The sequence below is a fragment of the Lepidochelys kempii genome, chromosome 6 (genome assembly GCF_965140285.1).
Source record: "Lepidochelys kempii isolate rLepKem1 chromosome 6, rLepKem1.hap1, whole genome shotgun sequence".
NCBI lineage: Eukaryota > Metazoa > Chordata > Testudines > Cheloniidae > Lepidochelys > Lepidochelys kempii.
The window spans coordinates 134,960-155,107 of record NC_136385.1 but is presented as its reverse complement, the minus strand read 5'-3'; the positions used below and the strand labels follow the sequence as shown (position 1 = coordinate 155,107).

Below are 20,148 nucleotides of genomic sequence, written 5' to 3'. Positions count from 1 at the left end.
TGCAGCCAAACAGGCCCTATCCTCTCCCCTCATACTGCTACATCTATGCCCTTCATCACACCCATCTCCTGGGGCAATGAGCACTGCAGGCCTGTTCCACTTGTTGGACCCTCCATCATCTCTCAGAGCTGCCACAGGCCCGCTCCCCCAGCTCAGGGAAGGAAGGGTAGCCCCTCGACACCCTGCCAGCATGGAGGGTGGGGGGTTACTCTGGTACCAGCCTGGCCCATCACACACACCCACCAGTCCTGAGCCTCTGAGACATCCCCCCACCCCCAGCACTGACCTTGATGGTGTCCTATATAGGTGTATGGAGATGGTGTGGAGGCTGAGAGGGTGGGCACCCCGCTCTGTGGCACGCCGCCTTGGGGGGGCCCCCCATGGGTCTGCGAGGGGTGGAGCAGCATGACCTGGGGGGGATGAGGCGCCCCGGGGTGGGGGGGCGGTGCTGCTGTTATTCCAGTCTGGACATGGGCCTGCGGGAGGGGAGAGCAGGGGGATGAGCGTGGGTGGGTGGGGCCCGCACAGTGCCCGCAGCCCTGCTGCCCTACCACCTACCTGGGTGACATGGGCCATGTTGGTGTAGCTGTGTTGCAGCTGCTGGTGGGCGTGGATGGCGTAGACAGCCGGCTGGGGGAAGCTGCTCTGGGGGGACTGGGCGCTGGGCCCTGGCGTGATGGAGGGTGGCGTGGCCGTCAGCGTGGCTGTGTGGTACAGATTCTGCTGCTGCTGGGCACCGGCCAGGTGGGGCGGCTGCCCAGCCTGGTGCTGCGCCAGGACACAGGAATGTAGTGAGCAGGGTCAGGGGGTCAAACCCTCCCCCCCCACTACCCTCCCCCTCAGCCCTGGGGGAGGTCCCCCCTCACCTGCACGGGGCTGGGGGCAGCATGCTGGGCCTGCTGTTGGTTCCCTGTCGGGGTGGTGGCTGGCTGAGGCTGGTGGGGGTGCAGCTGTGTTGCATGGTGGGGATAAGACTGATGAACTGTAGCTGGAGAGAGACACCCAGTCAGACCCAGAGCAGCAGAACTGGTCCCAGCCCCCGGGGCTCCCCAGCCCCAGCCCACAGACTCACCATAGAGCGTCTGGGGCGTGGGCTGCTCCGAGGGAGGGTACTGGGGCGTGGAGGACGACACAATGGCCTGGGGGTGGCTGCCAGATGTCATCATGCGGGGATTGCTCTGCAGCATGGGGGCGAATACAGGCTGCAAGGGAAGAACCATACCTCACGGCTGTTAGAGGGACCATCCCTGCGTGCTCACCCCTCACCATACCCCTCTGTCCCCAAAGGCTGGAAGGGCCGGCCCCCATGGCTGTTAGACAGACCATCCCCACACACTCACCCCTCTGCCCGGAGATGGCCCCACCGAGGCTGCAATGGGACAGAAGGGCCCTTCTCACCTCACCCCCATGCTCTGCCCATGCTCCTCCCCGAGGCCCTTACCTGAGAAGGGTAGTGCGCCATAGGCTGCATCATGGTGGGTTGCCCCGTGAACTGCTGGGGGTTATAGGAAATGTAGGAGGAGTAGGGCGTAGCTGCTACCAGGGGGGGCCCTGCTGCCGCTGCCGCCTGCATAATGGGGGGGGCGGATGTTGGCTGATGCTGGTCCGAGCGCTGGGGTGGGAGGGAACCTGTAGGAAAAGGAGCCAGCTGCTCAAAACGGACCCCAAAAGCCCCTAGGCCATATGGCTGCCTCAACCCCATGATGAGGGACCCTCCCCTCCAGCCCCACACGATGGTCCCTGCTGCCACCTCTCCCCAGACATCCCATCACCCCTCCAGTGGATCAGCATCTGCTGCCCTGGGAGGGGCCCCAGGCTAGCCCCACCCAACCCAATCTTGCCCTTTGGCCCAGCCACCAGGGAGGGGAGCTCTGCCCATGCTTTAGCCAGCTCCCCTCCCATCAGCACAGCTGGTGCCAGACTTGCTATGCCACACTGGGAAACGCCAGGCTCACCTTTGGCCCCTCGGTACTTGCCCTGCTGGCCAGGCACAGAGCTGGAGACAGGGTAGGGGTACATCTGGGGCGCCTGCAACGAGAGAGCAGCAGTAGGGTGATTATTTGAGAACAAGGAGAGCTCCCCCCAGAGGACAGGGACCCCTAGCCCCAAACACATTTACCCACCCTCAGCAGCCCCCACCCCATACTCTGGATAGGCCCTGCTCCCACACCAACCCCCACACCCTTCCCAGTTGCCCCCGCTCTGGGCAGGCCCTGCTCCCCCATCCCTGCAGCCCCCACCCCAACAGACCCTGCTCCCTCATCCCCCCGTCCCTGCAGCTCCCCCCCAACCCCGCACCCCTCTGGACAGGCCCTGCTCCCCCCACACCCCTGCAGCTTCCCCCCAGTACAGCGGTGGGGTGGGGCTCACCTGGACAGCAGGGCTCATGTGGATCTGAGGTATGTAGGAAATATACTGGGGGCTGTACATGCCCGTCTGGCCGGCTGTGATCACTGGGATGGAGGGAGTGGAATGGGCGCGAGGGCCCGGTGACGTGGGGGTGCTCGTTGACTTGTTCTGGAAGCAGACAGAGCAGCTGAGCATGGGGCCCAGCCAGATCCCCACCAGTGATGGGGAGGACCAGCAGCCGCTGGAGCCAATGGGGCTCCCACTCCCCCCAGCCCAGACCACTCACCACGGAGAGCAGTGTTTTCGAGGGGTTGAACTCCTTGGCGTTGGGATTCAGAGTCGATTTCTTCACTTGCCTGAAACCAATGCAGGACAAATCAGGGTTAAAAACCCTGGAAAGCTCAGCGTCCCCATTCAACCTGCCCCCACCCGCTCCCCAGTGAGAGCCCCCCAGGCCCTCCACTGCAGACTCACTCGGACACAGGTCCCTCTTCTTTGTCCTCGGGCTCGCCCTTGCCCGGGGGGCTGGCCACCTGCTGCTCGGCCACCTCACACAGCCCCTTCTCCTCTTTGCCACTCTCCGGCAGCAGCTCCAGGCTGGTCCCACTGGGCTTTGGCACCATGCTCACGGCAGGTGCCTGCTCGGGCCCCTCGCAGATGCCTGGCTCAAGGGCCTTCTCCTTGCCCTCCAGAGGCTCCTTGGGCCTGGCACTGAAGGACTCCAGGCTGGCCTCTGGGGAACTGCTCGGCTGGAGCTGTGGGGGAGCCAGATACTGGTGGTAAGCCCAGCCCAGACACGCCAACTCCCCCTGTCCTCCCTGCGGTCACCAGGCCTTACCTTGAACTGGGCCCCAAACTTGCGCAGCTCCTCCAGCTGGGTCCGCTTCTGCTCATTCTGCAGCCCTGCTGTGGAGAACAGCACAGAGTGAGCTGAGGGGCTGCTGCAGCCTCAGGGTGCCCCCAGGCACAGGGCAACCCCCCACTCCCTACCCCAACCCTGCAGCATCACTGAAGCTCTGCCAACACAGATGGATTATGCTTCTGGAGAGACAGATCACAGAAGACACCCCCAACAGGAGGATGCAGGCCCCTGCGTCCCTTCCCCAGGACCCTTCGCTTGGGAAGCGGAAGCTTGGAACAGTCTCCCTCAGGGGTACACACCAGGTTCAGAGGCTTCACAGGGTGGCTGGGGGCCCGGCCCTGTCAGTGCTGACTCCTAAACTCACATACCTTTGTTGGTTGCCTTGTTGAGCTCACATGATCCGGTCACTTCCAAGGTTCTGCCAGGATCTTTAGCCACAGATGTGGGAGCCTCTTTCCCTGGAAGGGGAAAATGAGGGATAGCTCAGTGGTTTGAGCATTGGTCTGCTAAACCCAGGGTTGTGAGTTCAATCCTTGATGGGGCCATTTAGGGATTGGGGCAAAAATTGTGGATTGGTCCTGCTTTGAGCAGGGGGTTGGACTAGATGACCTCCTGAGGTCCCTTCCAACCCTGATATTCTATGAAATCCCTTAACACATTACACCACCCTGCCCCCACCCAACCCCTGCTCCACAGCACAGCTCCCCAGGCCCATCTCCTCACAGCTGCCACAACAGTCCCCAGAAACCCCACGCTGCTCCCTGGGCCTTACCCTCAACAGCAGTGGCTGGCACGGGGGCTGCTACTTTGGGAGAAGGGGGGTTTGGGGAAACACTCGACTCCAGGCCAGTTCTGGCCTCTGACGGGGATGCGGGTGCTGCTGGCACGGCGGATCCCACCGAAGAATCCTGGGAAGAGACTGGAGTGGCTGAGGCAGACTTGGGAGAGCGAGGAGGGTACATGCGGCCCACTGCAGGAAGAAAGGTTAGAAATGGGGTGAGAACATAGGTCCTGATCTCCCCCCCACACACACACACACACACAACGAGAGACACAGGGACAACTACACAAACTAGGGCTCTCAGACTCTATAAACCACCACCCTTGGCTCCAAAAGGGCCCTGCAGGTTAACCCTCAGCCGCTTCTCCTGCCCACCAGGCTAACGGTGACTGGGGCGAATGTTCCAGCTGCAGACCCCTCTCTAGCCATCAGACCATAGGCGAGGCCCTGCAGAAAGATCCCCTACCTGCAGGGGGAGCTGCCGAGACCTCCACAGGGCGGCTTGACGGGGAAGACATGGTCTTGGCACCCCGGATGGGACGCTGGGACTTCGGAGACATTCGGGAGGGTCCTGGAAAGCAAGCAAGCATAGGAGGGCGTTACAGGGCAGGTGCAGCAGCTTGGACATAGTCCCTGGCCTTCCCAGAGAGCGGTGTGCGAACTCTAGGCTGGAGGGCAATGGAGACCAGCCTCAGGCATTGCTGGAGCCCACGCCAGGAAGCCTCTCAGGTAGGTCCCCGGATCTCACCTCCATTGATCCCTCGCTGCTCCGGGACGGGACTAGAGTTGCTGTCCGGATGGTGCGCACTGCCCCGAGGAGGCATGGACCCCGCCCCTGGCCTCCCACCCCGAGAGCTGCTGCACCGGACGCCTCCTCGTGAGCCCTCTCTGACGCGCTGTGGCAGCGGGACATACTTGCCCTCCCTGCAGACACAGACGGGAGAGGTGTTACATAGGCTCCCACACCCTCCCCACCCCACCCCACATGTGTGCATACCCCTCTCACCTGGAGGCCAAGATGGGGCTGTCCCTGCCGGACACCTGCCTCTGCACAGAGCTGTGCTTCTCCTCCTCCGTCCGTCCATCGTCGTTCTCCATGGCAATGCGCAGGCGGTACTGGGGGCTCGACTCAATCTCCCGGGCCAACTGGGCCGCCCGGGCTTCCCGCTGCCGGAACTCCTCCGAGTTATCTTTCTCTAGAGGAACGCTAGGACAGGGACAGACAGAGACAGGCCTCAGTGCCAGCTGACCCTCCCAACAGCAGTGCAGGATGCCATTGTGGCTCAGGGCTGTCTGAAGCCCCCCCCTTTTGGGTGGCAATTGCTGCTCTGGTCTCCACTGGAGGAAGCCTGTTTCTGGAATTGGTTTGCCCATCTGAGTACAAGGAGGATGAAAATCAGCCTGCATGCTGTCAACGTGGAAAAAGCAGCCTCCCGGCTGGGCATGAGTACCAGTGGTGCAGCCACCGGACAAGGGAGGAAGCAGATACTTGGGAGCAGAAGCCAGCCCCGGGGCAATTCGGAACTGAAGATCGACAGGCTTTAGACAATGAAAAGCAAGCATGAGCAAGGAGTTGCTTTCACCCAGAACCACACCGAGCAGTTCCAGAACCAAGAGCTACACAGCACTTGTCTGTGTGGGATGCTGGAGAGCTGCACCCCAACCCCATGCAGGTGCACGGGGAGCGAGGCTGGGCTCTGCAGGGATGTGCACACAAACACTTGGTCACTTTTGTGGTTCAGATGCATCCAGACACATTTTCTTACCAAACAGTTTTTAATCTGGACATTTTCTTAGGAAATTCTGTATCAAAAAAATCTACATGAGAGGGACACCACCTCCAGATGAAGACAATTAAAGAAAAGGAGTTGGAGGTAGTTCCAACTTCTATGTTTGCACCCAGCCTGCCCTACGCTCCTATCCAAGGTCCTCCGACCTGAGCCACCCCCTCCCACCACACACCCCCCCCTGCCCCTATCCATTTTTGTGGGTTTAAAACTACCTGTTCCTATTCTAATCTCTCTCTCTCCCTTCTGCTATATGAAAGGCCCACAAGGACAAAGGAAAGAGTGTCTGACTCCCCAGGGCAGTGCTTCTCAAACCCTGGCCTGCAGGCCACATGTGGCCCAATCGGTATACAATACGGCCCATCTCACATTCTCAGGTCCATATAGGTAGTATATATATTGTGTGGATGCGGCCCACAACATACATACAACTGCATATACAGCCCACAGCGGTAAATAGGTTGAGAACCATTGGCCCAGGAAAACAGAAAGGCGGACTAGACAAATCCCCAAAGAAAACACGCTGGAAAAGGATTATTTTTTTGCACGGAACAAGAGTAAACAAACTCCTTCCAACGGAGGTGTGACTTTAAATGAAAGCCAGCCTGAGCTTGACTATTCCCTCACTGCTGAGAGCAACACCCTTGTTCTTTCAACAGAGCCCTGTGTGGTACTGCAGTTCTTCTCGAAAGGGGCAGCCCCTTTGGCCTTTGTAGCTTGATACGAAGGCACTGACCCAAGAATCACACGTTCTTCCCCATGAGCAACAGCTGCCTCCCACACAGAGCCCAGGCCCACACTCACGTGTAGGAGGACAAACTGCTGTCGTACGTTGTCTTCACTCCATAGTTCTCTTCATTAAACTTGAACATCTCATTGGGATCCCAGCCATTAGACTGCAACAAGGTCAAGTGTTAGATACAGGCTCTGCAGAGCCCCCAGCGCTGAACGCCAAGCAGCAGAAGGGATCTGGGTACCCCAGAGCCCTCTCCCCAACCTAACCCCTGCCCACCACACCCCAGGCCCTGAATGCAAGGAGGAGCGAGTTTCTTACCATGTCAGACTCCAGGTCATAGTCATCACTGTTGCTGTCCCCTCCTTCCCAGCGCTGCAGCACCTTCTCTTTGTGCTCCCCATTCACCTTGGAGTTCATGGCGATGGCAGAGTCCGTGAACTTGTCTAGGAGCAGACAATGGGCCATAAGATCTGCCACCCCCTCTGGGTGACCCCCCAGCCCCAAGCAGGGACAGGCCCCATCCAGAGGGCCAGCATTACCTTTGGTGGCGTAATTGAAATCAACATTGCGGAAATGCACCAGCATGACATCCGTGGGCTTGAAGACCATGGTGTCCACGATGTCCTCCCGCTTAGGTCCCACCAGCTGATCCGGGGTCTTCCTGTGCACCGCATCCACAGCGAGCTCAAACTGCAAACAGCCACCATTACTGCACACGGCACCCCTGCCCCAAGAACCGGCCTTCCCCTGCCATGGGGGACCCCACATGTTCACCACAGAGCTCAGATGCTCTGTGCCCTGTCCCAGGAGCCAGCCTCCCACTGTCATGGAGGATCCCACGGTTACTCCTGGGGGAATTCTGCTCCACTGCAGAATACAGAATTTCCTGTTTTCCACACAGAATTTCGGGCCACTGGGCTCTGCAGTGTCCAGATTGCAGTGACTGGAGCACCCAGCCTGGCTGGGCTGGACACTTTTTGATCCCCATTCTTGCAGGGACTGGAGAGTGCCTGGGACGACCCAGCCAGCTCTGGCAATGTGTGAGGAAGGGCACGGCTGCACCACACCATGTGCCCCGGTGAGACAGTAAAGAAGTTGTGGGGGACTAAAGGCTCTGGAGGGACTGCTGTCTGGGCTGGGGGTTACCCCATGGCTGGGCTCGGGGGAGGGGAGGGGTGCCTAGGGGGTGTCCCACAGGCTGGGCTCTGGCATGAGGGGTGTCTGGGCTGGGGGGCGCCCCCTGGGCTCTGGGGGGATGCTGGTGTTTGGGCCAGGCAGTGCCCCGTAGCTCAGCTCTGGGGGGAAGGGGGTGTGGGTGTCTGGGCTCTGGGGGCATGACACAGCTCCCTCCAGCCCTCCAATCTGGAACTGGGTTGTTGTAGGGGTTTCTTTAACTCTTTACTCCTGGGGGAATCTTTTTTGCTGTTGTCTGTATTGTTGACAGGAAAGGTATTTTAATTATATTGTGTTATTTTGACAAATAAAATATGCAGAATTTTAAAATATTGTGCACAGAATTTTTAATTATTTTTGGCGCAGAATTCCACCAGGACTAACATGTTAATCACTGAGCTTAGATGCTCTGCGCCATGTCTTAAGAGCCAGCCCTGCCACTGCCCAGGGGCGACCCCAGATGTTTACCACGGAACTCTGACACTGTGTGCCCTGTCTCAAGAGTCAGCCTCCTGCTTCCCAGAGAACTGGCCAGCCATGAGGACCCCAGCATTTCACTACCCCCCCAGATGCTTACCTTAGAGCTGAGGGTTTTAAAAATCCCCTCAAAGGTGCTGCCATTTTTCACCTTCACATCACATGTGGAGCCCTGGGGACAGAGCCAGAGTTTAGCACTGGCTGGGGAAGCACATACCACAGGGTCCAAGGTCCCCTCCACTAGAGCACAACCTGTCTCTCCTTCACACCATCCCCACTCCCACTGCAGCTCCCAGGGTCTCCCTGCTCACCCCCCGGTTGAAAAGAGAGAAGATGCCCGAAGTGAATCACGCTGGGAAACAGCACACACTCTCATGGGCACCTGTTACACACGGTCCTACTAGACTCACGGCTGCTCCCGGATGCCCAGCACTCCGGAGGCTCGTACTATCCTAAACCAGGCAGCACCACTCAGCTGAGGGCCCACCACTGTGACCCACTGCGAGGGCAAGAGCTGCCAGAGCCCAGGGGCAGCTTGCAGACTGGGATGGCGTGAGACCTTTGGCTGTGAAACTCCCAGACCACCCCCAAGAACATCTCTTTCTACAACAGAACACACACAGCAGCCAGTGACCTCTCCCCAGTCCCGCTGAGGACAGTGGCACACAGGTGGGGGGAATTCAGGCCTCCTGCACAGACACCCGTTTCTGGATGCTGCGTGCTGCGCTTCGACGCGCTGATGATGAGCACAGGCATGGGTCAGCCAGCATTATCACCCAATCTGCAGTGCCAGCCTGGCCTTCAGCTCCTTATCCCTCCTGCCCCTGCCACCAACAGCTGCTGCTCCTTTCCTCTCTCTTCCCACAGGCCCAGTCCCACCCCCCAGCAGAAAATACCCCAGATCCCCCCTCCCCAGACATGCCCTGCTGGATGACACACACACCCCTCCCCCCACCCCCCGGTTCCCAACCCAAAGGCCAATGCTGGGAACAGGGAGTTTCTGACAGAGGGGACAGTATGACTTCCCCCACCCACCCCGCCAGTCAGAAACTCCTCCCCGCCCCCAAGACCCTAGCAACAGCCTGCTCCTGAATGGACCATGCTAGGCATCCCCCTCAGCACTGGAGCAGGAACTGACAGGACTTACCACAACAGCCGTCAGGAAATGCAGCATTCGAGAATTGTTATAGACACCTTCGAACACCTGTCATTAACACAGTGAGATGAACCCATCAACAAGGAGCAGTGAACACACCTCCTTCATCCCCTAGGCTTCCCCTGTACGCACCACCCTCAGCGCCCGTGTTAGGAGCCAGGGCAGTTACCAGGATGAGTAGTGTGCTAACAGCGATCACCTCTGTGATGCTAGTTACAGGGCATGCTTGGGGTACGACTCCAGGGCCAGCCACATGCTGCTGTGTGGAGACGCAGGCTTGGGTCCTGAACGACCCCCAAACTGAGCTCATGCCAACCCCATCTGCACCAGCAGGCCCAGAGTGAGCCTGCCCCCTCTTCTCCAGGAGGACCCAATCCAAGGATTCACAGATCTTAAGGCCAGAATGATCCAGTCTGGCCTCCTGCGTAACCCAAGCCAGAGAATCTCACCCAGCAACCCCAGCACATGGCCCAGTGAGAGGGAAGAGACAGCACTGCAGGGAAACCTCCTCCAAGGTGGATCTGAGAGAGAGACAGCTGGATGTCACAGTCCCACTAGCGACTCTGTACTCCCACAAGCACTGCAACTCCCATGCAGCTGTGCCTCATGCCCGCCCCCCCGCTCCGCTACAGGGACTGAGCCAACAGCTCTGCTGAGGGTAGATTCTGGCTGCAGCATTTGGTACTGCCAACACACAAGGCAGAGGATCCAACTTCAGGGAACCAGAGAACACATCCTTGGGCTTGGGACGAGAGCAGACTAGATTTGGGCATCATGACCATGAACCTGAAGCAGAACATCTCTTCTAAAAGAGCTTTTCAGAGCCGAACACCCCGCCCTCCCAGTGATGGGAAGCCAGTGGGGAGGTGTTCAGCTGCATACTTTGAGTGAAGGGGAGGGACCAATTTAAAAGCAGATACCCCCTGGGGATTGAGAAGGCAATTATGGGACCTTTCACCTCTAGAGTTCCAATCTGGCCCTGGGTTGTAGGAATAAATTGGCTCAGGAGATATGGGACTTTCCCCCTCCAGAGGGCACTAGTTCCAATCTGGACTGACTGGCTCAGGGGGTGAGGAATGACACCCGTCTGGCTCCATCTTGCTCCAGGCCCCAAAGGAACTGGCTGGCTCACTGCGGACCCCTGTCACACTGGTGTCCCTTGAGATCCAAGGGAAGCTAGTGCTATCAAAAAACTAAGAGACACACTCATTATGATCTGGGCCACAGGGAAGCAGTTAAAGGTCAGAGTGCTGGGTGGCAGGTCAGGTCCCTCTCTTCTCTAGCACACGCTTTTGGGAAACATCTAAACTTGCATTGCCACTACCATGCAGACAGTAAGAAATGCCAGGAAAGTCCAGCGGAGGCCTGTGGGAAGAGCAGTATGGAGACTATATCGTCTGAGGCGTTAGCGGAGGCCAGCGCAAGCCATCCCCAGCCCATGCCATGTTCTCAAGAAAGAGGAAGGGCCTGCCCAGCCACCCGGCTGCTGCGAGGAAAAGAGGCTCTTGATCAGGAAGTCAGTGCGACAGACAGCCTGGCCCCCCTGGAAGACCAGCATGAGGTTGGTGTCCCCCCCTTTAGGCAGGGCCGCAGGTACTTACTGGAGACTGGGGAGGCCCCTTCCCTGTGCTCTGCCCCCTGAAACAAACCACAGGGAGAGAGAGTTACAGAACTGCCGCGCCCCCGCCCCCGCCGGCTCACCAGGCGGGGAGCCCGGACGCCTGGGTCCCGAGCCCGGACGCCTGGGTCCCATGCCCGCGCCGCCAGAGCTTTGGGGAGGGGTCTCCCTCTCCCTCGCGCCGCCGGGCGGCGATTGGCTGCAGCACCGGCCAATCAGCACCACGCTCGCGCGGCGCCCCCCCCCCGGGCGCGCGCAGTCCCGGGACCCTCCCGGCGGCCCCCCGGCCCGCGCACGAGGAGGGGTGACCCACCCCCTCCCTCCCTCCCTCCGGAGCCCCGCCGTTACCTGGTGCCGCCGCCGCTTCCTCCGGGGCCGCCACCGCCGCCGCCGCCGCCTCCCCCGCCCGGGGCCGCCGCCGCCGCCGCCCGCCCCGCCCCGCCGCTGGGGCTGACGCTGCCGTTGGGGCTGGGGGCGGCCCCCGGCGGCGGGGCCTTGCGGGCGGGCGGGGGCCCGGCCTGGGGCACGGGGCCGCCCGGCGGGGGCAGCGGCTGCGGCTGCTTCAACATGGCGGCGCCGGCGCGGCCCCGGTCAACCCCAGCGGGGCGGGCGCGAGCGAATCAGCCACCCGGCGCGCGCGCGCGCGAGCGAGGGAGGGAGGGCGGGCGCGAGGCGGTCGGAGCTGCCGTTGGCGAGCGGCGCGCGCGGGCCGCGGGGGAGGGGCGGGCGGGCAGAACGCGGCCGGAGCGGTCTCCTCGCTGGCTCCCTCCGCACAATGAGCCTGGGTGGACCGAGAGGAGAAGGGGCAGCGCGGCGGCGAAACCAGCTCAGTGCGCCTGCGCCGACGGCCCCGCCAGCCAGGCACATCCGCACCGCAGTGATGAGTCGTACCACGTGACAGCAAGAGCGCTAACTTCTCGATCCTTCCGCCGGGGTAAAAAGCCCATTCGCGGCCATTGCGCAAGCGCCGCACCACGGGGCAGAAGGGACGGAACGGCGCCGCCTCCGTACGCATGCGCGAGGTGAGGCGGGGCCTCAGGGCACGCTACGCGTTTCAGGGAACCTTCCGGCGGCCCTCAGCTTCTGCGCATGCGTAGGGAGTCACGTAGCCCGGGGGCGGGAGCAAACACCACTCTCTCTGCGCGTGCGCCTCCTTGGGAGGGAACTCGCCGGAGTTGGGGGGGCAGGTAAAGCTGAGAGCGCAGGCGCAGAGGGATCCCTCCGCCAGGACCGCCTCACAGGGCGGACAGGAGACTCAGTCCCGGCTCCTACCCGCGCAACCTGACCCCTTCTTGACGTGTACATGTAACCTTGGTTACATACACACCCTGTACCCTCGGTGGGAATGGAGCTAGGGCAGGTGGGGGCAGAGGGGGTGGAGCTGGGGGAGGAGGGCAGGGGGTGGGGCAGGGGACAGGTGGGGGAGGGGGACAGGTGGGGGTGGAGCTGGGGGAGGAGGGCAGGGGACAGGTGGGGGAGAGGGGCAGCTGGGGGTGGAGCTGGGGGAGGAGGTCAGGGGACGGGTGGGGGAGAGGGGCAGGTGGGGGTGGAGCTGGGGGAGGAGGTCAGGGGACGGGTGGGGGAGAGGGGCAGGTGGGGGTGGAGCTGGGGGAGGAGGTCAGGGGACAGGTGGGGGAGAGGGGCAGGTGGGGGTGGAGCTGGGGAGGAGGGCAGGGGACAGGTGGGGGAGAGGGGCAGGTGGGGGTGGAGCTGGGGGAGGAGGTCAGGGGACAGGTGGGGGAGAGGGGCAGGTGGGGGTGGAGCTGGGGAGGAGGGCAGGGGACAGGTGGGGGAGAGGGGCAGGTGGGGGGGGAGCTGGGGGAGGAGGGCAGGGGACAGGTGGGGGAGAGGGGCAGGTGGGGGTGGAGCTGGGGGAGGAGGTCAGGGGACGGGTGGTGGAGAGGGGCAGGTGGGGGTGGAGCTGGGGGAGGAGGGCAGGGGACAGGTGGGGGAGAGGGGCAGGTGGGGGTGGAGCTGGGGGAGGAGGGCAGGGGGTGGGGCAGGGGACAGGTGGGGGAGGGGGACAGGTGGGGGTGGAGCTGGGGGAGGAGGTCAGGGGACAGGTGGGGGAGAGGGGCAGGTGGGGGTGGAGCTAGGGGAGGAGGTCAGGGGACGGGTGGTGGAGAGGGGCAGGTGGGGGTGGAGCTGGGGGAGGAGGGCAGGGGATGGGTGGGGGAGAGGGGCAGGTGGGGGAGGGGGACAGGTGGGGGTGGAGCTGGGGGAGGAGGTCAGGGGACAGGTGGGGGAGAGGGGCAGGTGGGGGTGGAGCTGGGGGAGGAGGTCAGGGGACAGGTGGTGGAGAGGGGCAGGTGGGGGTGGAGCTGGGGGAGGAGGTCAGGGGACGGGTGGTGGAGAGGGGCAGGTGGGGGTGGAGCTGGGGGAGGAGGGCAGGGGTTGGGTCAGGGGACAGGTGGTGGAGGGGGACAGGTGGGGGTGGAGCTGGGGGAGGAGGTCAGGGGACGGGTGGGGGAGAGGGGCAGGTGGGGGAGGGGGACAGGTGGGGGTGGAGCTGGGGGAGGAGGTCAGGGGACAGGTGGGGGAGAGGGGCAGGTGGGGGTGGAGCTGGGGGAGGAGGTCAGGGGACAGGTGGTGGAGAGGGGCAGGTGGGGGTGGAGCTGGGGGAGGAGGTCAGGGGACGGGTGGGGGAGAGGGGCAGGTGGGGGTGGAGCTGGGGGAGGAGGTCAGGGGACGGGTGGGGGAGAGGGGCAGGTGGGGATGGAGCTGGGGGAGGAGGTCAGGGGACGGGTGGGGGAGAGGGGCAGGTGGGGATGGAGCTAGGGGAGGAGGTCAGGGGACGGGTGGGGGAGAGGGGCAGGTGGGGGTGGAGCTGGGGGAGGAGGGCAGGGGACAGCTGGGGGAGAGGGGCAGGTGGGGGTGGAGCTAGGGGAGGAGGGCAGGGGACAGCTGGGGGTGGAGCTGGGGGAGGAGGGCAGGGGACAGGTGGGGGAGAGGGGCAGGTGGGGGTGGAGCTGGGGGAGGAGGGCAGGTGGGGGAGAGGGGCAGGTGGGGGTGGAGCTGGGGAGGAGGTCAGGGGACAGGTGGGGGAGAGGGGCAGGTGGGGGTGGAGCTGGGGGAGGAGGTCAGGGGACGGGTGGGGGAGAGGGGCAGGTGGGGATGGAGCTGGGGGAGGAGGTCAGGGGACGGGTGGGGGAGAGGGGCAGGTGGGGGTGGAGCTGGGGGAGGAGGGCAGGGGACAGCTGGGGGAGAGGGGCAGGTGGGGGTGGAGCTAGGGGAGGAGGGCAGGGGACAGCTGGGGGAGAGGGGCAGGTGGGGGTGGAGCTAGGGGAGGAGGGCAGGGGACAGCTGGGGGTGGAGCTGGGGGAGGAGGGCAGGGGACAGGTGGGGGAGAGGGGCAGGTGGGGGTGGAGCTGGGGGAGGAGGTCAGGGGACAGGTGGGGGAGAGGGGCAGGTGGGGGTGGAGCTGGGGGAGGAGGTCAGGGGGCAGGTGGGGGTGGAGCTGGGGGAGGAGGGCAGGGGACAGGTGGGGATGGAGCTGGGGGAGGAGGTCAGGGGACAGGTGGGGGAGAGGGGCAGGTGGGGGTGGAGCTAGGGGAGGAGGGCAGGTGGGGGGGTGGATTTGGGGGAGGTGGGTAGGGGTGGAGCTGCAGCAGGGGGCAGGTGGGGGTGGAGCTGGGGGAGGAGGTCAGGGGACAGGTGGTGGAGGGGGACAGGTGGGGGTGGAGCTGGGGGAGGAGGTCAGGGGACAGGTGGGGGAGAGGGGCAGGTGGGGGTGGAGCTGGGGGAGGAGGTCAGGGGACAGGTGGGGGAGAGGGGCAGGTGGGGGTGGAGCTGGGGGAGGAGGGCAGGGGACAGGTGGGGGAGAGGGGCAGGTGGGGGTGGAGCTGGGGGAGGAGGTCAGGGGACAGGTGGGGGAGAGGGACAGGTGGGGGTGGAGCTGGGGGAGGAGGTCAGGGGACAGGTGGGGGAGAGGGGCAGGTGGGGGTGGAGCTGGGGGAGGAGGGCAGGGGACAGGTGGGGGAGAGGGGCAGGTGGGGGTGGAGCTGGGGGAGGAGGGCAGGGGACAGGTGGGGGAGAGGGGCAGTGTCACGGAGTCCCTGGGCGATGCTCTGGAGCTGCTCCCCATGAAGCCAGTCAGGACTCTGGGGCAGTCACCTTTCTGTGAGCAGCCTGTCTTCAGGACACACAGCTCACACAGCTTCCACCTTCCTGGGTCTGACCTCGGAGCATTCAGCCTCCTCTGCCCCTCCGTGCGCTTCCCCCCAGCGAGTCCACTCAGGCGGGGCTCCTGGGGAAGCCAGAGGGTCCTGCACCCCAACTTCGCAGTCAGACGTGACTCTCAGCCAGCCAGTAAAACAGAAGGTTTATTAGGAGACAGGAACATGGTCTAACACAGAGCTTGCAGGTGCAGAGAACGGGACCCCTCAGCTGGGTCCATTTTGGGGGGCAGTGAGCCAGACAACCCCGTCTGCCCTTCACTCCATGTCCCAGCCAGCCCCAAACTGAAAACTCCCTCCAGCCCCTCCTCCTCTGGGCTTTGTCCCTTTCCCGGGCCAGGAGGTCACCTGATTCCTTTGTTCTCCAACCCTTCAGCTCTCACCTTGCAGGGGGGAAGGGCCCAGGCCATCAGTGGCCAGGAAACAGGGTGTCGGCCATTCTCTGTGTCCAGACTCCTGCACACACCTGCCCTCTAGGGCTCTGCAATGATCATATACCCTTACCCCACCCCCTAGATACTTAAGAACTGCCTAGAGGAAACTGAGGCACCCCCACACTATTCAGAGGAAACATTAAGAACAGTCCCACTTCGTCACATCTCTCCCCACTTCGAGATCGAACTGAGCGGGGTCACTTTAGCCGGTGACCTGGGGAAGTTCAAAGCCACCAACGTTCCCATGGATGCCCCAGCATCTCTCCCATTCCTTGGTAGGAGTTACACCAGGCCCTTCCAGTTTCACGCCCTCCCTTAGGTCAGGGGTGGTCGATAGCACTCGCAGGCCGCATGTGGGAAGGTTTATGCAGCCCATGCCCTTTGGCCACCCCAAGAATGTCTCCCCATTGACCATCACCTTCTGCTCCCACTGGAGGTCCAAGGGGCCTGGCCCCAGGAAACTCCACACAGACATATAGGTTGGGGTCAGGAGTGGGAGCCTGTCCACATCCCCAACCATCTGGCTGACGGAGTCTGTGGCCTTGGGACCCAGCAAGGGAGCTAGACACCGGGGCTTTTCCGCAGGGTCCCCCTGGTTCAAATCTCCAGCCTGCTGAAAGGCAGTGAGGTGGGCATCCACACACCCCCCCTCCTTAACCAGGGGCAGCAATTTAGTCTCGAGGTTCCCTGCAGAACTGGCCCCCCAGGGTCTATCCCCACTCACCCCGGGGAGGTCCCCTAGGCCTCTCCGCTCCCCCACCGCCAGTTCATGCTGCTGCTGCTTCTGCAGCTCTTTCTCGGGCTCTCGCTGTCTCCCACGGTCCTCTTGCTCTCTCAGACTCAGCTCCAACCCATCCATCTCCAATCCCCCCACGGGGAACCCGATCGTGAAGACCCCCGTCTGGTCGGGGACAGGAGTCTTGGCAATGCCTGGCTCCCGCTCCAGCTGCTCCCTGATCCTGCTATAGCCCCAGTTGGGGTCAGGAATCTGTTCCTTAGAGCGGTCATCCTCCTCCAGCTGCACGATTAACTCTGCTTTGGTGAACTTTCCAACGCTCAACCCTCTCTCTTTGCACAGGGTTACAATGTCCTTCTTAAGGAGACGGGGACAGGCCATCACTCCGCTCCTCCCAAGTTGTTGTGGACTCACAGGCCCGTGTGTTCTCAGCTCCCCACGGTTTCCAGGGAGAACCCCTAGTGTGCCAGCCCTTCTCGAGGTCACCACCTCTTTGCCAGGGTCGAGCTGCAGACTCCTCCGCCCCTGGGACCGCTCGCTGCAATCCCCAGGGGAACCCTGTTACTGCACAGTCCTTCTCGCTGGTCACACACCCCCAGGGGTTAACCGCCCCCCGAAACCGCTCCTCTCCGAGCCTTCAGCAGGCCTGGTCCTCGGCAATCCCCCTTCGTGTTACTGCTCCCCAGTCACTTACTGCAGGAAGCACCATCCACGGGGTGCAGTACATCCCACCGCTGCCACCAGTTGTCACGGAGTCCCTGGGCGATGCTCTGGAACTGCTCCCCATGAAGCCAGTCAGGACTCTGGGGCAGTCGCCTTTCTGTGAGCAGCCTGTCTGCAGGACACACAGCTCACACAGCTTCCACCTTCCTGGGTCTGACCTCGGAGCATTCAGCCTCCTCTGCCCCTCCGTGCGCTTCCCCCCAGCGAGTCCACTCAGGCGGGGCTCCTGGGGAAGCCAGAGGGTCCTGCACCCCAACTTCGCAGTCAGACGTGACTCTCAGCCAGCCAGTAAAACAGAAGGTTTATTAGGAGACAGGAACATGGTCTAACACAGAGCTTGCAGGTGCAGAGAACGGGACCCCTCAGCTGGGTCCATTTTGGGGGGCAGTGAGCCAGACAACCACATCTGCCCTTCACTCCATGTCCCAGCCAGCCCCAAACTGAAAACCCCCTCCAGCCCCTCCTCCTCTGGGCTTTGTCCCTTTCCCGGGCCAGGAGGTCACCTGATTCCTTTGTTCTCCAACCCTTCAGCTCTCACCTTGGGGGGGGGGGGAAGGGCCCAGGCCATCAGTGGCCAGGAAACAGGGTGTCGGCCGTTCTCTGTGTCCAGACTCCTGCACACACCTGCCCTCTAGGGCTCTGCAATGATCATACACCCTTACCCCACCCCCTAGATACTTAAGAACTGCCTAGAGGAAACTGAGGCACCCCCACACTATTCAGAGGAAACATTAAGAACAGTCCCACTTCGTCACAGGCAGGTGGGGGTGGAGCTGGGGGAGGAGGTCAGGGGACAGGTGGGGGAGAGGGGCAGGTGGGGGTGGAGCTGGGGAGGAGGTCAGGGGACAGGTGGGGGAGAGGGGCAGGTGGGGGTGGAGCTAGGGGAGGAGGGCAGGGGACAGGTGGGGGAGAGGGGCAGGTGGGGGTGGAGCTGGGGAGGAGGTCAGGGGGTGGGGCAGGGGACAGGTGGTGGAGGGGGACAGGTGGGGGTGGAGCTGGGGGAGGAGGTCAGGGGACAGGTGGGGGAGAGGGGCAGGTGGGGGTGGAGCTGGGGGAGGAGGGCAGGTGGGGGAGAGGGGCAGGGGGTGGGGTGGATTTGGGGGAGGTGGGTAGGGGTGGAGCTGCAGCAGGGGGCAGGTGGGGGTGGAGCTGGGGGAGGAGGTCAGGGGACAGGTGGGGGAGAGGGGCAGGTGGGGGTGGAGCTGGGGGAGGAGGTCAGGGGACAGGTGGTGGAGGGGGACAGGTGGGGGTGGAGCTGGGGGAGGAGGGCAGGGGACAGGTGGGGGAGAGGGGCAGGTGGGGGTGGAGCTGGGGGAGGAGGTCAGGGGACGGGTGGGGGAGAGGGGCAGGTGGGGGTGGAGCTGGGGGAGGAGGGCAGGGGTTGGGGCAGGGGACAGGTGGTGGAGAGGGGCAGGTGGGGGTGGAGCTGGGGGAGGAGGGCAGGTGGGGGAGAGGGGCAGGTGGGGGTGGAGCTAGGGGAGGAGGGCAGGTGGGGGAGAGGGGCAGGGGGTGGGGTGGATTTGGGGGAGGTGAGTAGGGGTGGAGCTGCAGCAGGGGGAGGTGGGGGTGGCAGGAGACATTTGAGATGTTCATAGATTGCCATGCCAGAAGAGACCCTGCAATTATCTCATCTGACCTTCTGTATCACAGGCCACAGGACTGCCTTGAATTAATGCCTGTTTGAACTAGATCAGATCTTTAAGAAAAATATCCAATCTTGATTTAAAAACTGCTAGAGGAGTAGAATCCATCATGACCCTTGGGAAATTGTCCCTGTGGTTAATTACGCTCACTGTTAAAAGTTCGCAAAAAGAAAAGGAGTACTTGTGGCACCTTAGAGACTAACCAATTTATTTGAGCATAAGCTTTCATGAGCTACAGCTCACTTCATCGGAAAATGTGTTGTATCGTTCTTTAATTAGGCATTTATCATACACATTCGAACATAGTGTGGACAAGATTTTCAAAAGTGACTAAAGCTCATGCTCAAATAAATTGGTTAGTCTCTAAGGTGCCACAAGTACTCCTTTTCTTTTTGCGAATACAGACTAACATGGCTGTTACTCTGAAACCTGTTAAAAGTTCACACCTTATTTCTAGTCAATCTCAGGCCATGTCTACGCTGGCAGAGTTTTTTCACCAAAAGTTTTGTCAATGATCAAAAAGTGCTACAAGAAATTTGTTTCATGTTCATGTTCTTTTCCTCTGTCAGCAAAGCGTGTCCCCACTCGGGGCAGTAGCTTCAACAAAGCAATGCACTGTGGGGAGCTATCCCACAGTTCAGCTCTCCACCTTCCGCTGCTAGGTCTTGTGGGAAAGCAGAGTGGATTGCAGCGCATCATGGGTCTGGGCTCATTGTCCCACGATGCATTGTTTTCCATCCATTGCTTTCCATCCCAGCGTTCCATGACGCTTGTATCTTCAGGAACACCAGCCTGTACAGAGAGCTGCAAGCAGGGGCTTTCTTTCCAGGCCAGATTACAGTAGGGGATATTGAAATGCCCATAATGATCCTAGGAGACCTGGCATGCCCCTTAATGCCATGGCTCATGAAGCCTTATACTGGAAACCTAGATAGCAGTAAGGAGCGGTTCAACAATAGGCTGAGTAGGGGCAGGATGATCATGGAATGTGTATTTGGCAGATTAACGGCATGCTGGCAATGCCTTTATGTCAGGTTAGAGCTCAATTAAGATAATATTCCCATGATCATAGCTGCATGTTGCACATTGCACAATATTTGTGAAGGTAAGGGTGAAAAGTTTGCTCATGGGTGGACTGCTGAGGCAGACCACCTGGCTGCTGCATTTGAGCAGCCAGATACCCGGGCTATTAGAGGGGCACAGTGGGAAGCAATTGAAATCAGGGAGACTTTGAGACAACACTAAAGGTGAGAACCAGTAATGTATGTTGCTATGCGCTGGACTACAATGCTTAATGAAATCAAGTTTTGCAAGGAACTACTTGTGATTTTTGTGGCCTAGGACTCAATGTGAGCAAATGATTAAATTGCTTGTTTACATGTTGCTTCCATCTGCTGTCACAATTTCCAGGAAACAAATAAAGAGTGTTTCTCATTCAAAAAACTTTGCTTTTATTGCACAAAAAACTACGCCAGCACACACACGTGCTTGGGAGGAG

General features: G+C 61.5%; 1 protein-coding gene across 10 annotated transcripts in view; it reads right to left on the bottom strand.

Moving 5' to 3' along the window:
* The window catches only part of ATXN2L (ataxin 2 like), a 28,701-nt gene that overhangs the window by 656 nt on the left and 7,897 nt on the right, over positions 1-20,148 (bottom strand). For 5 of the 10 annotated variants that reach the window (XM_073346366.2, XM_073346370.2, XM_073346372.2 and 2 more), the window contains 21 exons: positions 10,923-10,959; positions 9,313-9,369; positions 8,266-8,337; positions 7,055-7,205; positions 6,834-6,958; positions 6,584-6,675; positions 4,999-5,199; positions 4,741-4,916; positions 4,459-4,563; positions 3,984-4,181; positions 3,580-3,669; positions 3,188-3,255; positions 2,824-3,104; positions 2,636-2,705; positions 2,371-2,517; positions 1,956-2,028; positions 1,442-1,629; positions 1,073-1,202; positions 867-988; positions 559-768; positions 287-476 (listed from right to left, as the gene is read on the bottom strand). In XM_073346366.2, coding sequence (XP_073202467.1) covers positions 287-476; positions 559-768; positions 867-988; positions 1,073-1,202; positions 1,442-1,629; positions 1,956-2,028; positions 2,371-2,517; positions 2,636-2,705; positions 2,824-3,104; positions 3,188-3,255; positions 3,580-3,669; positions 3,984-4,181; positions 4,459-4,563; positions 4,741-4,916; positions 4,999-5,199; positions 6,584-6,675; positions 6,834-6,958; positions 7,055-7,205; positions 8,266-8,337; positions 9,313-9,369; positions 10,923-10,959 — 2,783 coding nt within the window. Of the gene's footprint in view, positions 1-286; positions 477-558; positions 769-866; positions 989-1,072; positions 1,203-1,441; positions 1,630-1,955; positions 2,029-2,370; positions 2,518-2,635; positions 2,706-2,823; positions 3,105-3,187; positions 3,256-3,579; positions 3,670-3,983; positions 4,182-4,458; positions 4,564-4,740; positions 4,917-4,998; positions 5,200-6,583; positions 6,676-6,833; positions 6,959-7,054; positions 7,206-8,265; positions 8,338-9,312; positions 9,370-10,922; positions 10,960-11,287; positions 11,565-20,148 lie in introns of those variants that run through there. The other 5 variants (XM_073346371.2, XM_073346374.2, XM_073346368.2 and 2 more) reach the window with 4 other exon arrangements.